Below are 13435 nucleotides of genomic sequence, written 5' to 3'. Positions count from 1 at the left end.
CTTTTTGCCGTTGGGGCCAGGGCTGCGCCCGAGGAGGCGGGAGGCGCTAAGCCAGCTGGGCCGCAAGGGCCGAAATGTCTGTCTGGACCCCTCTGCAGGGGCACCTCTCGGGAGCGGTGGGCCCTGAGCCGTGTTGCTGCAACGACTGCTCACCACCCGTGCCACTGATTCTGATACTCGCTGGTTTAATAAGCTTTAGTCTCACATCTCTTCTCACTTTGTCCGTAGCTGTAAGAAGGGATTGAGTAATCATCTCTTGGTGTCTTTCACTTCACTGAAATATTGCCCATCTCTCTCTGTAACCTCTGTGGTATTTCCACATCTACAAAGTCTGGACACTGACTGGATACAAACCTTTAACGAACAACCAGTTAGATCATTTCCCTACTTTATTGTGATGCTCAAAGATTGAGCAGAGGCGGTATGACTGCACCAAACCTTGCGGACGATTGCCTAACTTCCCTCCTGTAAGTAAAAATAAAAGGGAAGGGGAAGAGAAAGGGTAACATTGTAGCTGTTTTTTTTCCCCTCCTCTCAATAATAATTTTATTGGGAGCTGAACTACGCAGCTAGTATTTCCAGTCCCCCTGCGGTGGAGTGGAGCCAGCTTTTGTTCCTAAAACTGGGTCTTTAAAAGACGCATTCTTAAATACATAGCTAAAGTTTATTAACGTGCTTGGGAATGCATAGATGTCCTCTGTACAAAGGCCATGCTCTGCCCTCCCTCTGGTCCCAGTGGTCAAGAAGGCTGCAGGTCATCTGGTCCTGCATTGCAGAGAAGGGTGTCAGCGTTGAGTATGCATTGGGACTAGCCGCTCCTTGTGGACACAGATGCACCTGGAGTGAGCATTTCTTGGAAATTCTCAGCTAGAACAAGCAGCAGAGAAACAAAGAACAAGGATTTTGTAAGGAATTTTAACTATAGCCTCTTTAGCTCGGCACACCCTTAGGAATCATTGGTTTTGTAAATTCACAGAAGTGTTCTTAGAACTAAATTAGTAGATTTAGTACAGAACATGGAGAGTATATCTGGTCAAGCAGCAGCATAAGAAAAGGAATCTGGAGTGTAATTCAGAGTCATGATGATACTCTATGTTGTTTACAGTACACGGACTCCGTTGGTTCATGTTGACATCTGCAATACTAGTTTTAGCCTGAGTCAGAAATCTCCATCTTCCTTTGTTGTCCTGCAGTATAAATGGGGCTATAAAATCCTGTGAGTCAGTATATCACAACTTTCCCCCCAAAAGCTTCCTCCCTTTGCTGTCAACTGAGTTGTGAGTCAGTCTCTGAGACAGACTTCCAAGGTTGATTGAGGGGAGGGGGCAGCAGTGGTGAATGACTTCAGGAGGTAACAGATGCTCGGGGGTGATCATAATGGGTTCTAGCTAAACACCTGTTTCAAATAAAACATGCTTTACAGATTAGCGGTGTGTTGTTCCGTTCCCCCCCCCTTTTTCGGAATGCATTTTAATATTTAATAAACTGTAATATTTAACAACATTTATCGCACTGACAGAACTAACGTGGTGCAAAATTGTCTTTTAAATTTCTAGGTACCAAAAGAAAGGCAGATCCTGAAAACTTCTCCCAAAGATAATATCCAAACTCCACACCAAGTATTTGAAAATAAACCTAGATCTTCCAACCCCCCCACGATTTTCAAAATTCTGCATTTTCCATGCAACCAGCAATGTCATTAAGATTTCCCCAAGACTAAATGCTGTATTTCACTAGTTCTGTTGCAGTGCTCTTAAAGTCACCCAAGATTTTACAAGCAGAACAAAGATACTTTGAAGTGCTTTGGCTTTGTTTTCCCCGGTTAAGATCTGGTTAACACTTTTTAGTGCTGCTTCAACACAGAGACAGACAGTTACAGACCATTTTTTTGGCATCAACACCCTGACCAGAAAATGAATTACCTACATCGCATGATGGCTGTGCTCATCTGTAAGTTCCTGCATCAATGACAGTCATTTAGAATGACAATATAACTCAATTTTAAAAAAAGGAAATGTATTAAAGGTAAAACACACAGAAAAAGGGCTCAATTTCTTTTCTTCTTTGTAAGCTCTTCCTAATTTATCATCCTCAGAGAGCTTTTATCAAAAGATACTTTTTCTTTGTTTTTGTATATTCCAGGCTCGTACATTGGAAACTGCTATGGTGATTTGAGCATTAATGAAGTTATTAAATCACAACAGCTGAAAGCTGAGCAATTGAAAGAATATTTACTCACTGTGTTTAATTCTTTGTTTTTCTGCACATGGATTTAATTCCAAATCCTAATGAGACAAACATTTTTTATATAATTCAGTTTCTTCTCCGTCGTTAAGGATTGTATCCATTAGTCTGAAAATCTGGATTTTGCTGGAAATCAATGCCAAATTCAGGATAAAATACAAAGTATTTATTGGGGGTGGAAAGAGTAAAACAATTCTGAGCAGGGTATGGCTGAAGTAGTAGCATAACTTTTACACTGAAAAAAAATCATTAAAACCAGATTTTTTTTTTCATATTGAAAGACAAAAAAAGAAATACTGTCTGTTGCCTTACAACTTAGCAACTTTTGCCATCCAAAGTCAAAAACTTGGTAATTTTCTAAGGTATCTTAAAGGGCTATTTGACTAAGTTAAAAGAAACTATAGTGAAAATTTACTTAAAACCTATATAAAATGTCTTAAGTACACCATTTAATAAAATTCCACCTTTATTTTTTATATAGCAAGTTAAAAAAATAGTGAGTGCGAAAAATATCCCTTGATTTACTTTTTGGGCCAAATTTACTTTTTGCCTATTTAAGCTGATATCAGTAGGAATTATGTCTATGTAAGAAAGGCTGAATTTGTGTACAGATGGAGGTGTTAAACACAGGAAAAAATGTGAAAAAGGTGGTGGTTTTAGAGCTTTGTGTATTTTGCAGATGTTCAGTTAGGACCAACTCTGATTCAGACTGTCTCAAAGCAATCAATAGAACCAGCCAACGTGAAAAGATGTGCTCTGTCCTACGCTGTAAGATTTAAAAGCTACTGGGAAAGTGAAGTTTGGGACCAGTCTTAGATAAATCATGCATTAAGTATGCACGTGTATAGGAGAAGGCAACAGAAAGTACTTGCTAACGTTGCTCTAGGTCTGTTAAGTGGACCTAAATAAGTTTATCAAAATCAAAATGTAAATCTGTTAAATAAGCAAGAGAAGTGATGAAGACATGTTCATGTGCAGCAGTGTGCCCAGGTGGCCAGGAAGGCCAACAGCATCCTGGCTTGTATCAGGAATAGTGTGGCCAGCAGGACTGGGGAAGTGATCATCCCCCTGTACTTGGCACTGGTGAGGCCCCACCTTGAATACCGTGTTCAGTTTTTGGCCCCTCACTACAAGAAAGACATTGAGGTGCTGGAGCACATCCAGAGAAGGGCAATGAAGCTGGTGAGGGGTCTGGAGCACAAGTCTTATGAGGAGTGGCTGAGGGAACTGGGGTTGTTTAGCCTGGAGACAAGGAGGCTGGGGGGAGACCTTACTGCTCTCTACAACTACCTGAAAGATGGTCTCTTCTCCCAAGTAACAAGTGATAGGACAAGAGAAAATGGCCTCAAGTTGCACCAGGGGACGTTTAGATTGGATATTAGGAAAAAATTCCTTATAGAAAGGGTTGTCAAGCATTGGAAAAGGCTGCCCAGGGAAGTGGGCAGGAATCACCATCCCTGGAGGTATTTAAGATGGGTAGACGTGGTGCCTAGGGACATGGTTTAGTGTTGGCAGTATTAGGTTGGTGGTTGGTCTAGATGATCTTAAAGGTCCCTTCCAACCTAGACAATTCTATGATTGCACCCAGTTGCTCACAGATGTGGTGCCATCTCCATCCTTCAAGGTTCTCAAGCCCAAACTGGATGAAGTCCTAGGTGACCTGGTCTGGTCTCACAGAAGAGACTGATTTGAGCAAGAGGTTGGACTAGATGCCATATGAGGGCCTTTCCAGCCTGAATTATTCTGTGTTCCTATGATCCTTGGTTCACCTTATTGTTTGTGGGTTGAGTGCATAGCATATGTTGAGGTCAAAATGTATGGGAATTAATAATGGTTTAGAATAGAATCATCCATGGCATTTCATGAATAATCCATGGTATCAATTTTCAGCCATTCTATTTTATTTTTTTTTTAAGTAAAACAACAGTTCTAGCATGTACTTATCAATGCAAAGACTTCAAGCTTCTTGTAAGGTCTTTTCCACACTAGCTTCTACCTCATTTACGATATGGATGTTCTCTGTATTTAGTGCATCCTTGTCCTCAAAGGTCCACATTCGATGAGACTCACAGACACTGGGATCTCTCCGAGACTCTCTACAGTGTGAACTGCAATAGAATAGTATGTAGTCTGGAGTATGCTGAGGTTTATTGCATTATTTATAAAGCTTTATAAAGTTTATTTTTTTATTCAGCATCTGTTTTCCACAATAATACACTCTGGACTGTTTTGTTATCACACCATTTTTTGTATTTCAGAGCAGAAGATGGTTCTTTGTAAGGGCTAAGTAAGGGAGACAAGAAATTAGTGTTTGATATTGTTCTCTCCACAAGCCCAAGCAAAATTAAAACCATTGTTTAAAAAGAAAAATAAACATAAAACAACCACTAGAAAGTACCCTTCTTTTCTTCCACCAGTTCTTCCAGAACTGACTTTTTGGAAAAGTTTTTGCAGTCTTTTCTTTAGCAAGTTACTTATGAGTCTATCAGCAATATAATTGCTGTAAACTAATAAAGAAAAAATAAAGGAACATTGTTTCCATCTGTGTTAGATGACAGAACACTGTTAAATCCCTACATTCTGCTACTTGAATAGTCTATTGCATTGAAATAGCTATTAAAAGTCTTTCTTACATCTCTTCTGCCATCACCCTTTGAAACTGTGCTGATTTTGATGCTATTGATCAGTGTATGATCATTATTTTTTGTATGCATACCTCCCTAGACTTGTTTATATGGATTCCTACAAATGTGAACTATGAAAGCACATCTGCTTTCTCTTAAGTACTTGCTAGTATAATTATACAGAGAACTCAAATTTATGTCTTTATTATGGTACAGAGATATAAAACAGATAAAACAACATTTTAAAATAATTTTCTGTGTTTTTACAACCATTTCTGTGTTTTGGTCTGTTTGGTAATGATGCTTCATTTTTGAAGGAAATGCTAAATGTTTATTTAAACTTCGTTTCAGGGTGGTAGAATTTCAGGAGTTACCGTCATAGTCAACCATTAAATTTTCTGTGAACTTATTCTTTGACCTCTGTCAAATCTGGTTGGAAAAGGATGTACAGTTCAAAAAGCTTAATGTGAGCGAGAGAGTCCAATTGCATAAAGGAATTGGACCAAAAATAGGTTTCAGTCAGCTCAGGACAGTCCATATTCTACCTTATTGCCAGACTAGTAACAGGAAATAGAAGAGCACTCACACTGGTTCTGTATTTAATGTTACCATTCTGGAACATGGGGAAGCACTGCAGAATGTTTCACTACCATTTACCTTTTTGAGGAGTGATTTCAGTATAAAATGACAAACCCTCATTTCTTATAAGTCGTGTCCTTCACCACCAAGATAAATTTTGGCTTATTTGTATATTAATGGCTTACTTGTAAATCACTTTCCATTGAGACTGCTAAGTCAAGTAAACGTACTTCACATATACTCTTAAAAGAAAACAAAATGGAAAGAAGTTGCCAGTGACCTTGTTTTATTTAGGAGCACATAAAAAAAATATGCCACAGCTTTGGTTGACTGGAATGATATGCATACTTAAATTTTAACAGTTTTTTTTTTTAAAAAAAAACAACGGTAAACAAGTGTACATTCAGTTGTGTGCAAGACCAACACTGTCAGTAACACAATTACACTACAGAAAATGAAATGTTTTAAGTATATAGCTGTGAAACCCTTCATATTTTTGGTATTTAACCAGCATTTTTAGAATTAGTCTGCTGAAGCCATTTAAATACTGAAAACAGACCCTGTGGCAAAGTGAATATAATTACAGTTGCACTGGCTCTGGAGAAGAGTAAGAGCCCTACTTAAAAATATTACTTGGAAGCTACATCTTCTGCAACTTAAATGTGAAAGGAATTATCTACCTTGTAGTTTATGAAGTCCGTTATTAATAATCAGCCACTTGAGCTTACAAAAGTGGACAGTATTTTCATACATTTGGGATTATTATAATAATTTGATAATTTTTCATGCCACAGATAAAATCACAAGAACTGCTGAGACTGGATGATTACTCTACCTAACCCAATAACTCAAAGTTCCACTGACTTACTAATGCTTCTCACAGCTCTTAGAAAATTTTTTTTTTCTTTTTTTTTTTTTTTTTTTTTTTTTTTTTTTAGTAAGAGCTGTTGTCAACCACCTAGATTGGAAGGAGACAGGTATGAAAATTCCCAGGCCATGATGACTCCTGAGTATTTTGCAACAGTTAAGTACTGAGTTCTGGTCTCTCTCTGCTCTGAAGGGATGATAACAAAGCATAGATGGAATATGTACAATTTATAGGATAAACTTACTAGCAGACCAGCTGTAACCATTTCTCTTTTTACAAAACCTGCTTTTTAATATCACCTTTTTGTAGAAACACATTGTAAAGCAAATAGAACTGTCTTTTTAGTAAACAAAAGAAGTTTTTGATAAAAACATATAAAAGACAGTTTTATCTGCTGGATGATATACAGGTACCCGTATACAAGCATGTATACTAAACAACAAAAGAGAAGGTGTATTTGAATGTTACAGGTCTGATGTAAACACAGAATAAAAATAAGAAGAGTCAAAAGTGACAATACATTAACTCACTCCATCATGCCCAATTATTGCAGCATATACGATATAAAATAATTCAAATGCAGAAAATATCTGCTTATCTTCAAAACCAGGCAAAAGAGATTTCTTTGGAAATGTAGTTAAATTAAAAAAAAAAAGCTTCTAGCCAAGATGTGTTACATTTCAGCCCACAAAAGAAATTCACGGGGAGATTATGAACTCCTGAAAATAGAAGTTTATAATGACAACAGACAATGCCTTCATTACAGTGACATCAACAGAGCCACTGTAACACATACCGCTGCATTGGTATTTTCTTTTTGTACAAGTTTACAGTAAATATTTGAAGACACTGAAAAGGTTCATGTGCAGCTTTTCCATTAAAGGTGTGCAGTTCATCAAACTGATAAATAAATACATTTCCTGAAATGTTTTAGAAAATGAGAAGACATTTGACCTAAATATGTAGCGTGCACACTAGTTAACCATGTATAAACTAAAGATTCTTAAGTGCACTATGAACCGCAGACATAAATGGCTTTTGAAAGCTCAGTAATTTAGTTGAACACACACTAAATAATTACTTAAGAAGTTGCTTCCAGTTTTGTCTGATCAACTTCACTTCTTCTCAGAAAGAGTTTCACCACTAAGTTCTACATCTAGTGAGGCCTCTTCCAGAGATAGCTTAACATCAGATTCACAAACAGAAGATCCAGGGGTAGCTGTACAGATAAAGAAAAAAAGTGTTAATTTTTTTACACTTAATCTCCACGCTAAAAGGCATCAAAAGCAAGAAAAATACAGGTTACCTAGCTCAGAAACACACACAAAGCTACAAGGTCTCCAGTGAAACCAGAAATGCAATGGGATTTTGTTCTAGAGGCCCTCAAACCAGCACAACCACCCAAAAGCAGACAGTGTAGCTGGCCAATTGTTTAACTGAAGGTTGAATGCATCATTGTATTATTGGCAGCTTTAGTCAGAACCTGGTCGCAGAGCTGTATGGTAAATCTTCAAAAAACATCTCACAAATTCTGCCATTGAAACAAATAAACCTCCTTTGCTTGTCTTACTAGGAGATAGCTGGAAATACTGTCATACTTAAAAAAACAAAAACCCAAACCCCATGAATTTTTCAGGTCATAGAAATTCTTTCAAACACTTCAGAGGGTAACAGAAAGTAACTATTAATGCGGTTTTACTGCTAAAACTATTTATGCAATGCTATTGAGCTCTCGCTGACCTGTAAAATGATCCCACTTACACAGACAGAGACTGTTAAGAAATAGCTGCCCTAAGAAATTACGTAATATATACGAAAGAATCCTACTGCTGGAAATAATGTCATCAAGTTAGCCATTCTGCCTCTGACAGCAGTTACTTACATAAGGTTGGCTTCTCTATCGCTAGCCTTTCAGGCAAAGTTTCAAGTGGTGTTGGCTGAATTTTTGCAGGGGTATATGTATTTAAAGAAATCTTTCTTCCTGACAATGGAGTCATATAAGTTGGAGAAGCTGAAATGGGGGAAGGAGGTGGAGAGAGAAAAGATACACATCATTAACAGTAAAAGTACTCTCACCTGAGCAAAACGTCACAAATAGCCACAGAACTGTGTATCTGTCCAGCAATACAGATGCCACAGTAACACAACCTGCAGCTCAGCTACCGACTTTTGACTCTAGTGTCAGAACTTCAAAGCATGAAAGACAAATCTAAAAATCTCTTTTTTACCTCAGGAAGTGACATGATAGCTTAGAATGCTAAGGCAGCTAAGCTGAATTTTAGTAAGAGCTGCCTTGCCAGAAGACTGGCAAAAGCATTACTGCTACTTCTCATAGGTTATGAAGATTGCACTAAAGACCCATTTAGTCCAAAACGCCTATTAAAAGTACACACAACACGTTATTCTCTAGACAACTCCAAATGTTATAGGAAAGCAGAAGGAAAGCAAAGCACATATGGCCTCAATTCTATCAGGTCTAATTTCCAACCATTCCTTTGTAGAAAGGTGACAACCAGATCACCACAGAAATACAACAGTTCTTTTTAAGGTATTTTTTCTTCTTGTGTGCTCTAAATTCTGAACTGATTTTGAAGAGACACGAACTTACCAACCAGTGTAACAAAGCATTTTAAATAGGTGAGAACTTTAAAATACCTGTAAGCCTCCCTGAGTTCTTTTTCAGTAACATCAGTTTTCTTAAATTGCTTATCTTCCTTCTCAGATGTAGGAGGCCTACCCTATCAAATTAGCTGCTGATTAAAATCTAAACTATATAAAACTAAAGCAACAGGGAAAAAAAAGGAAAAATCCTATAACAAAAAAAGGGAAGAATCCCAACATCTAGGTAAACTTTGTATCAGTACTAGCAAGTACAAATTTTCTGATCAAAGCATGAGTCTTTAGACATTTCCTCAAGAAGAATGACTTTCAATCACCTGACACGTGAATTATAAGCATCCTAATATGTGGTTAATCTGACCTAACTGAAACGGTTTCCAAAGACACAGCGGTAAAATTGCAACGGGAAGTCTTCCCAGAGACATGCATGTGGATAGAACTCAGTTTGCATTTCATTTCAAGGTCATTTAAACATTAAACAGGCAGCACAAACTGCTAAAAAACTAAGTAACTGCAAGGCACTTCACAGGTGAAGCCTCAAGTAACATTGAAAGAAACAGGAAATAACAGAGTTTTAAGACATAAAAGGCTTGTAAAAGGTTAACACTCTGCTGAGTGTTACTACTGCCACTACAACCACCCAGTATGAAGCTGGAAATACTGCAAGCTCACTAAAAAGCATTCATTGTAATTCAACTAACAGTGTGGATAGTACGGAGAAGTTATTAATGTGAGGAAATAAACCAATTATAATTTCATTCAATCCTTAATTTACTACCCCAGTCAACAGAGAGAGAGTCAATGAATTATGCCAGTATCTATACCGCAAAAAGATACTGCAAAAATTAAAATTACGGTTTATGTACGTATTTCATTTTTTTTAAAGCAGTATTCTTCGTTTACTTGTTAACTGTAGAATACCAGAAAGATTAACTAGACAATATTTAACAATTTAAAACAAACATAAGTACAAACTAAAATCAGTACATGTCTCCTGTAGATTTTCCCTTGATGGAGCAGCAACAGAGGCAAGAAATTCATCCACCTGCTTCAGAGACAAAGAGTTGTGTAGCGTTTCCAAAGGGCAAATAGAAGGCACCATGGAATACAGTTCAAAACCTGGTAGAAAAATAGTAAAAAAAAACCAATTTCCAAACATAAGACAGGATTTAAGCTATTGCATAGGCAAGCATTAATGCATGATAAAAAGTACTTATTTTAAATCAGCACATGCAGACATACTACTCTTGAAATCATGGATACTAAATATTATAGGAGTTGGAAGAAGACGTGCCAATTTCCAGAGTGCACCAAACTAAAGGTACCATGTAACATACCATGGGATACAAATCCCACGTACACATAAAGTGGTCTTCAACCATTACAACTGTACTCTACTCCCAAAGCAGTTCATGAAAGATAACTTTTCTCTAACACAAACTTAGTAAATCACTAAAAAAAAATAGTCAGGAAATGGCAGTATTTCTCCTACTCATTCTCATACCTGGCACAACACTACACAGATAACTCATTCATGCAAGTAAAACAGGATGGCTATTTTGTCAACTGTTAGCAGACAAGGGCTAAAAATGCTACAACTTCCAAGAAATAAATTTGCAGAATTCACGTTCTATCATCTTCAGTGTTCTGTGAAAACAAACTGTTGCCTTCAGTATCAAAGGAAAACCATTGTTAGCACTTTTGTACCTTGAGGTTACAAGTTTTAACTTTGTAAGACAGATTTACACCTACCTTTATGCATTTAAAAACAGTACTTAAAAGACTAGAAGTTTCATATATTAGAACAGGTAAGTAAAGGAACCCAAAATTTAAAAATTTATTGGACTTTGCTTTTCTGCATTAGTATTGATTATACACCAACCATGAATATCCATATTACTAACACACTAAAAAGCATTTAAACATCTTGGCAAAAAAACAATTGCAGTTCTCTAAAGTGATGCAAGTTTGATAACTCAATGAACAGCTCTTCATCCAATTGCATTTCAGAAAAGGAAAACATGTCCATTAGTATTTTCAACATACAGCTGTAACATTACAACTTTGCAATTTGATATTGTAAATTTACAGTTGCTATATTTCTTTTAAGATAGTTAAATGAAAAAACAATAGTGAATGAAATAATGTTTTGATTTTCAGTTCAAGGTACATTTATGAGAAATAGCATTACGACTGTGAACTGTTCCCTCCCCTAAATTAATAAGCATCGACATTCCTGTGATATCCAGTGTTTCCCATTCACTCCTCATTTAGTGCTTTCCATAGAGAAGTAACTCAACAAAATTTCACCCCTCAACAAAATTTCACCCCAAAATGTCTGTATTTATATATGGATCCACCTTGGCCGTACTCAAATTTGAGGGACAGTCGATTCAAATATACAATCAACTGAATTGTACTTATGTCAGCTTCACTTGAATTACAAATAAAATGCTGTATTTCATGGAAACTTAGTTTTCATGTACAAAAGAAACACCACCACATACTTAATTCCTATTTTCCTATAAAGGCAGTAGCTAAGCTTCAGTGTAAGCAGTAAGATATTTGGCATACTTATTAATACCCTAAAAAACTATGCATGCATGCAAAGCGCAAACCCTTTCTTTGCATTACAGTAAAATATACAATTTCTCTCTTTACCCTGACAGAAAAGTCACTATCACTTGAATGAGAATTTATATTTCTCATTTTGCAAATAATGTAGTGGGACAATGTCAGGTTAACTTTTTAGTAGCTATTACTGCTATAGTGCAGTGTTACAGAAAACCAGAAAGGAATTTCAAAATACACCCATGCCCTTTATAAAAAGAAAAGAAAAAAAACGTTTTTGTCTTTCAGGAATTTCCCCACCATAGGTTTTTGTTCAGTTTTGACAATTCTGCTATCAGATAGCCATATCCCAGCATGCTGTTGTAGTATCTTTGTGTCTAAGGGATATGACTTAAAAGATACCCTGGAAATCCATCTGCAGTGTTTTACTTGAATAGTTTATCATACATATTTTATCATGTTATGAGAAATAAACTTGAATTTTAATGATGAAGAAGCCTGACAGTATCCCTTTAAAAAAAACAATTTCCTATAAACTAACAGCCTTTGAGCTTTGGCTGTATTTATTCCTAAAGCACTGTCCCCATCAAAAGGCAAAACAATGAAAGGGTTAACGCAGCATCTCAAAAAGCCACCCTGCTGTCTTACATTTAAAAGCTATAGAGACATACCACTGGAGCCTAGAAATTCCACAGAGGAAAAGGACCGGCACCTAAAGAGGTGCAGGTGTTCTGTACAGAGGCCCAGAAAATAAGGTAAATCACTGTCACAAGATACTTGTTTCACCATGTTCCTTGAACTAAAGATGGGGGGTAGTCTGAAATGAGTTAAAAGGGTGTGGTAACAACATAAAAATAAGAAAAACCAGAGTGAAAGGGACAAGGAGAATCAAAATGATAGTCCAGAGGATAGACAAAACAACATCAATATGTTCTTATGTTAGTAGACAACCCTTGGAAACCTGCAATATACTTAGGTTTCATAGGAGCTCATACGACATGCATTCATCTTGTAAAAGATGTGTGGTAAAACTGCTGTATTAAATGAATCAGAACAATCAATGCATTCGTTAAAAGCAATTTAGATCCTTTTTTAAAGAATGCAGTCACAAAAAGATAGTGCTAAATGGAACAGGAAGTTATTATATTATTAGACACTGATATGCAAATGCAGTTTTTGTTTTCTGACCTTTATGTTTTGGAAATATTATTTCATTTGGGTCTAAAGATAAAAAAACGGACTCCCAACTTTCCTATTTGAAATAGGACACTAGAATTGGCCTTTTAGGTCAAACACAGTCTTAATGGTATTAATTCAGCCTTACTATAGCAGTTTCCCTTCGAGAAGCACTGCAGTGCAAAAAGTCGCTATGGATTCCAAATGAATATAATAAAGGACTACTTTGCTTTTCAGCAAAGCCAAACAAAAACTCAACCTTTTTTTTTTAAACCTTGTTTCTAAGCAAATATATTCTGAATCTAACGCGAAAATGCTGATTTCCACTGAAGTTTCAATACCACCATCCCTGTACTCAGCCAGCAGTCATACACATTTTAAAACTGCAATTAAGAAATCTGGAAAAGCTATGTTAAGAACCGGTGGATGCTGAAGACCAAGTCTGGTTTTCATGAACAGGATACATTTTGGGCCTATTTAATCACATAGAAAGGTAGGCACGAAATATTTTGCTGAGGAAGAGAAAGATGTACCTCTGTCCTGTGTGTTAAACCAGACTTTTTTTGTAACTATGGTAGACTGAAGACAAGTTAACTCTCACTCTTGAAGCTCAAGAGGTCAATGTAAGCAACAGGCAGCTGTCTTGCTGTTATTTTTAGTGCAATATTTAAGTAATTTGCACATCTGATGAACAGAGAAGTATAAGGTAAAATAAATTTTTGCCCGATGACAAATACAGCTATTTAGCAGGAAT

At 36.7% G+C, this 13435-nt stretch overlaps 1 protein-coding gene across 2 annotated transcripts in view; it reads right to left on the bottom strand.

Annotated features, from left to right (window-relative positions):
* Positions 1-7410: 7410 nt before the first annotated feature.
* Positions 7411-13435, bottom strand: part of PPIP5K2 (diphosphoinositol pentakisphosphate kinase 2) — a 41917-nt gene continuing 35892 nt past the window's right edge. Inside the window, exons 27-29 of one of the 2 annotated variants that reach the window (XM_009891669.1) lie at positions 9922-10053; positions 8198-8326; positions 7411-7534 (exon numbers count right to left, since the gene is read on the bottom strand). In XM_009891669.1, the coding sequence (XP_009889971.1) occupies positions 7431-7534; positions 8198-8326; positions 9922-10053 (365 nt within the window). In that variant the 3' untranslated portion in view covers positions 7411-7430. The remainder of the gene's footprint in view (positions 7535-8197; positions 8327-9921; positions 10054-13435) is intronic. The other variant, XM_009891667.1, reaches the window with a different exon arrangement.

This window comes from Charadrius vociferus, unplaced genomic scaffold (genome assembly GCF_000708025.1).
Source record: "Charadrius vociferus isolate BGI_N301 unplaced genomic scaffold, ASM70802v2 scaffold609, whole genome shotgun sequence".
Lineage (NCBI taxonomy): Eukaryota > Metazoa > Chordata > Aves > Charadriiformes > Charadriidae > Charadrius > Charadrius vociferus.
The sequence above is the reverse complement of the archived record's forward strand: the minus strand, read 5'-3'. Positions and strand labels throughout refer to the sequence as shown.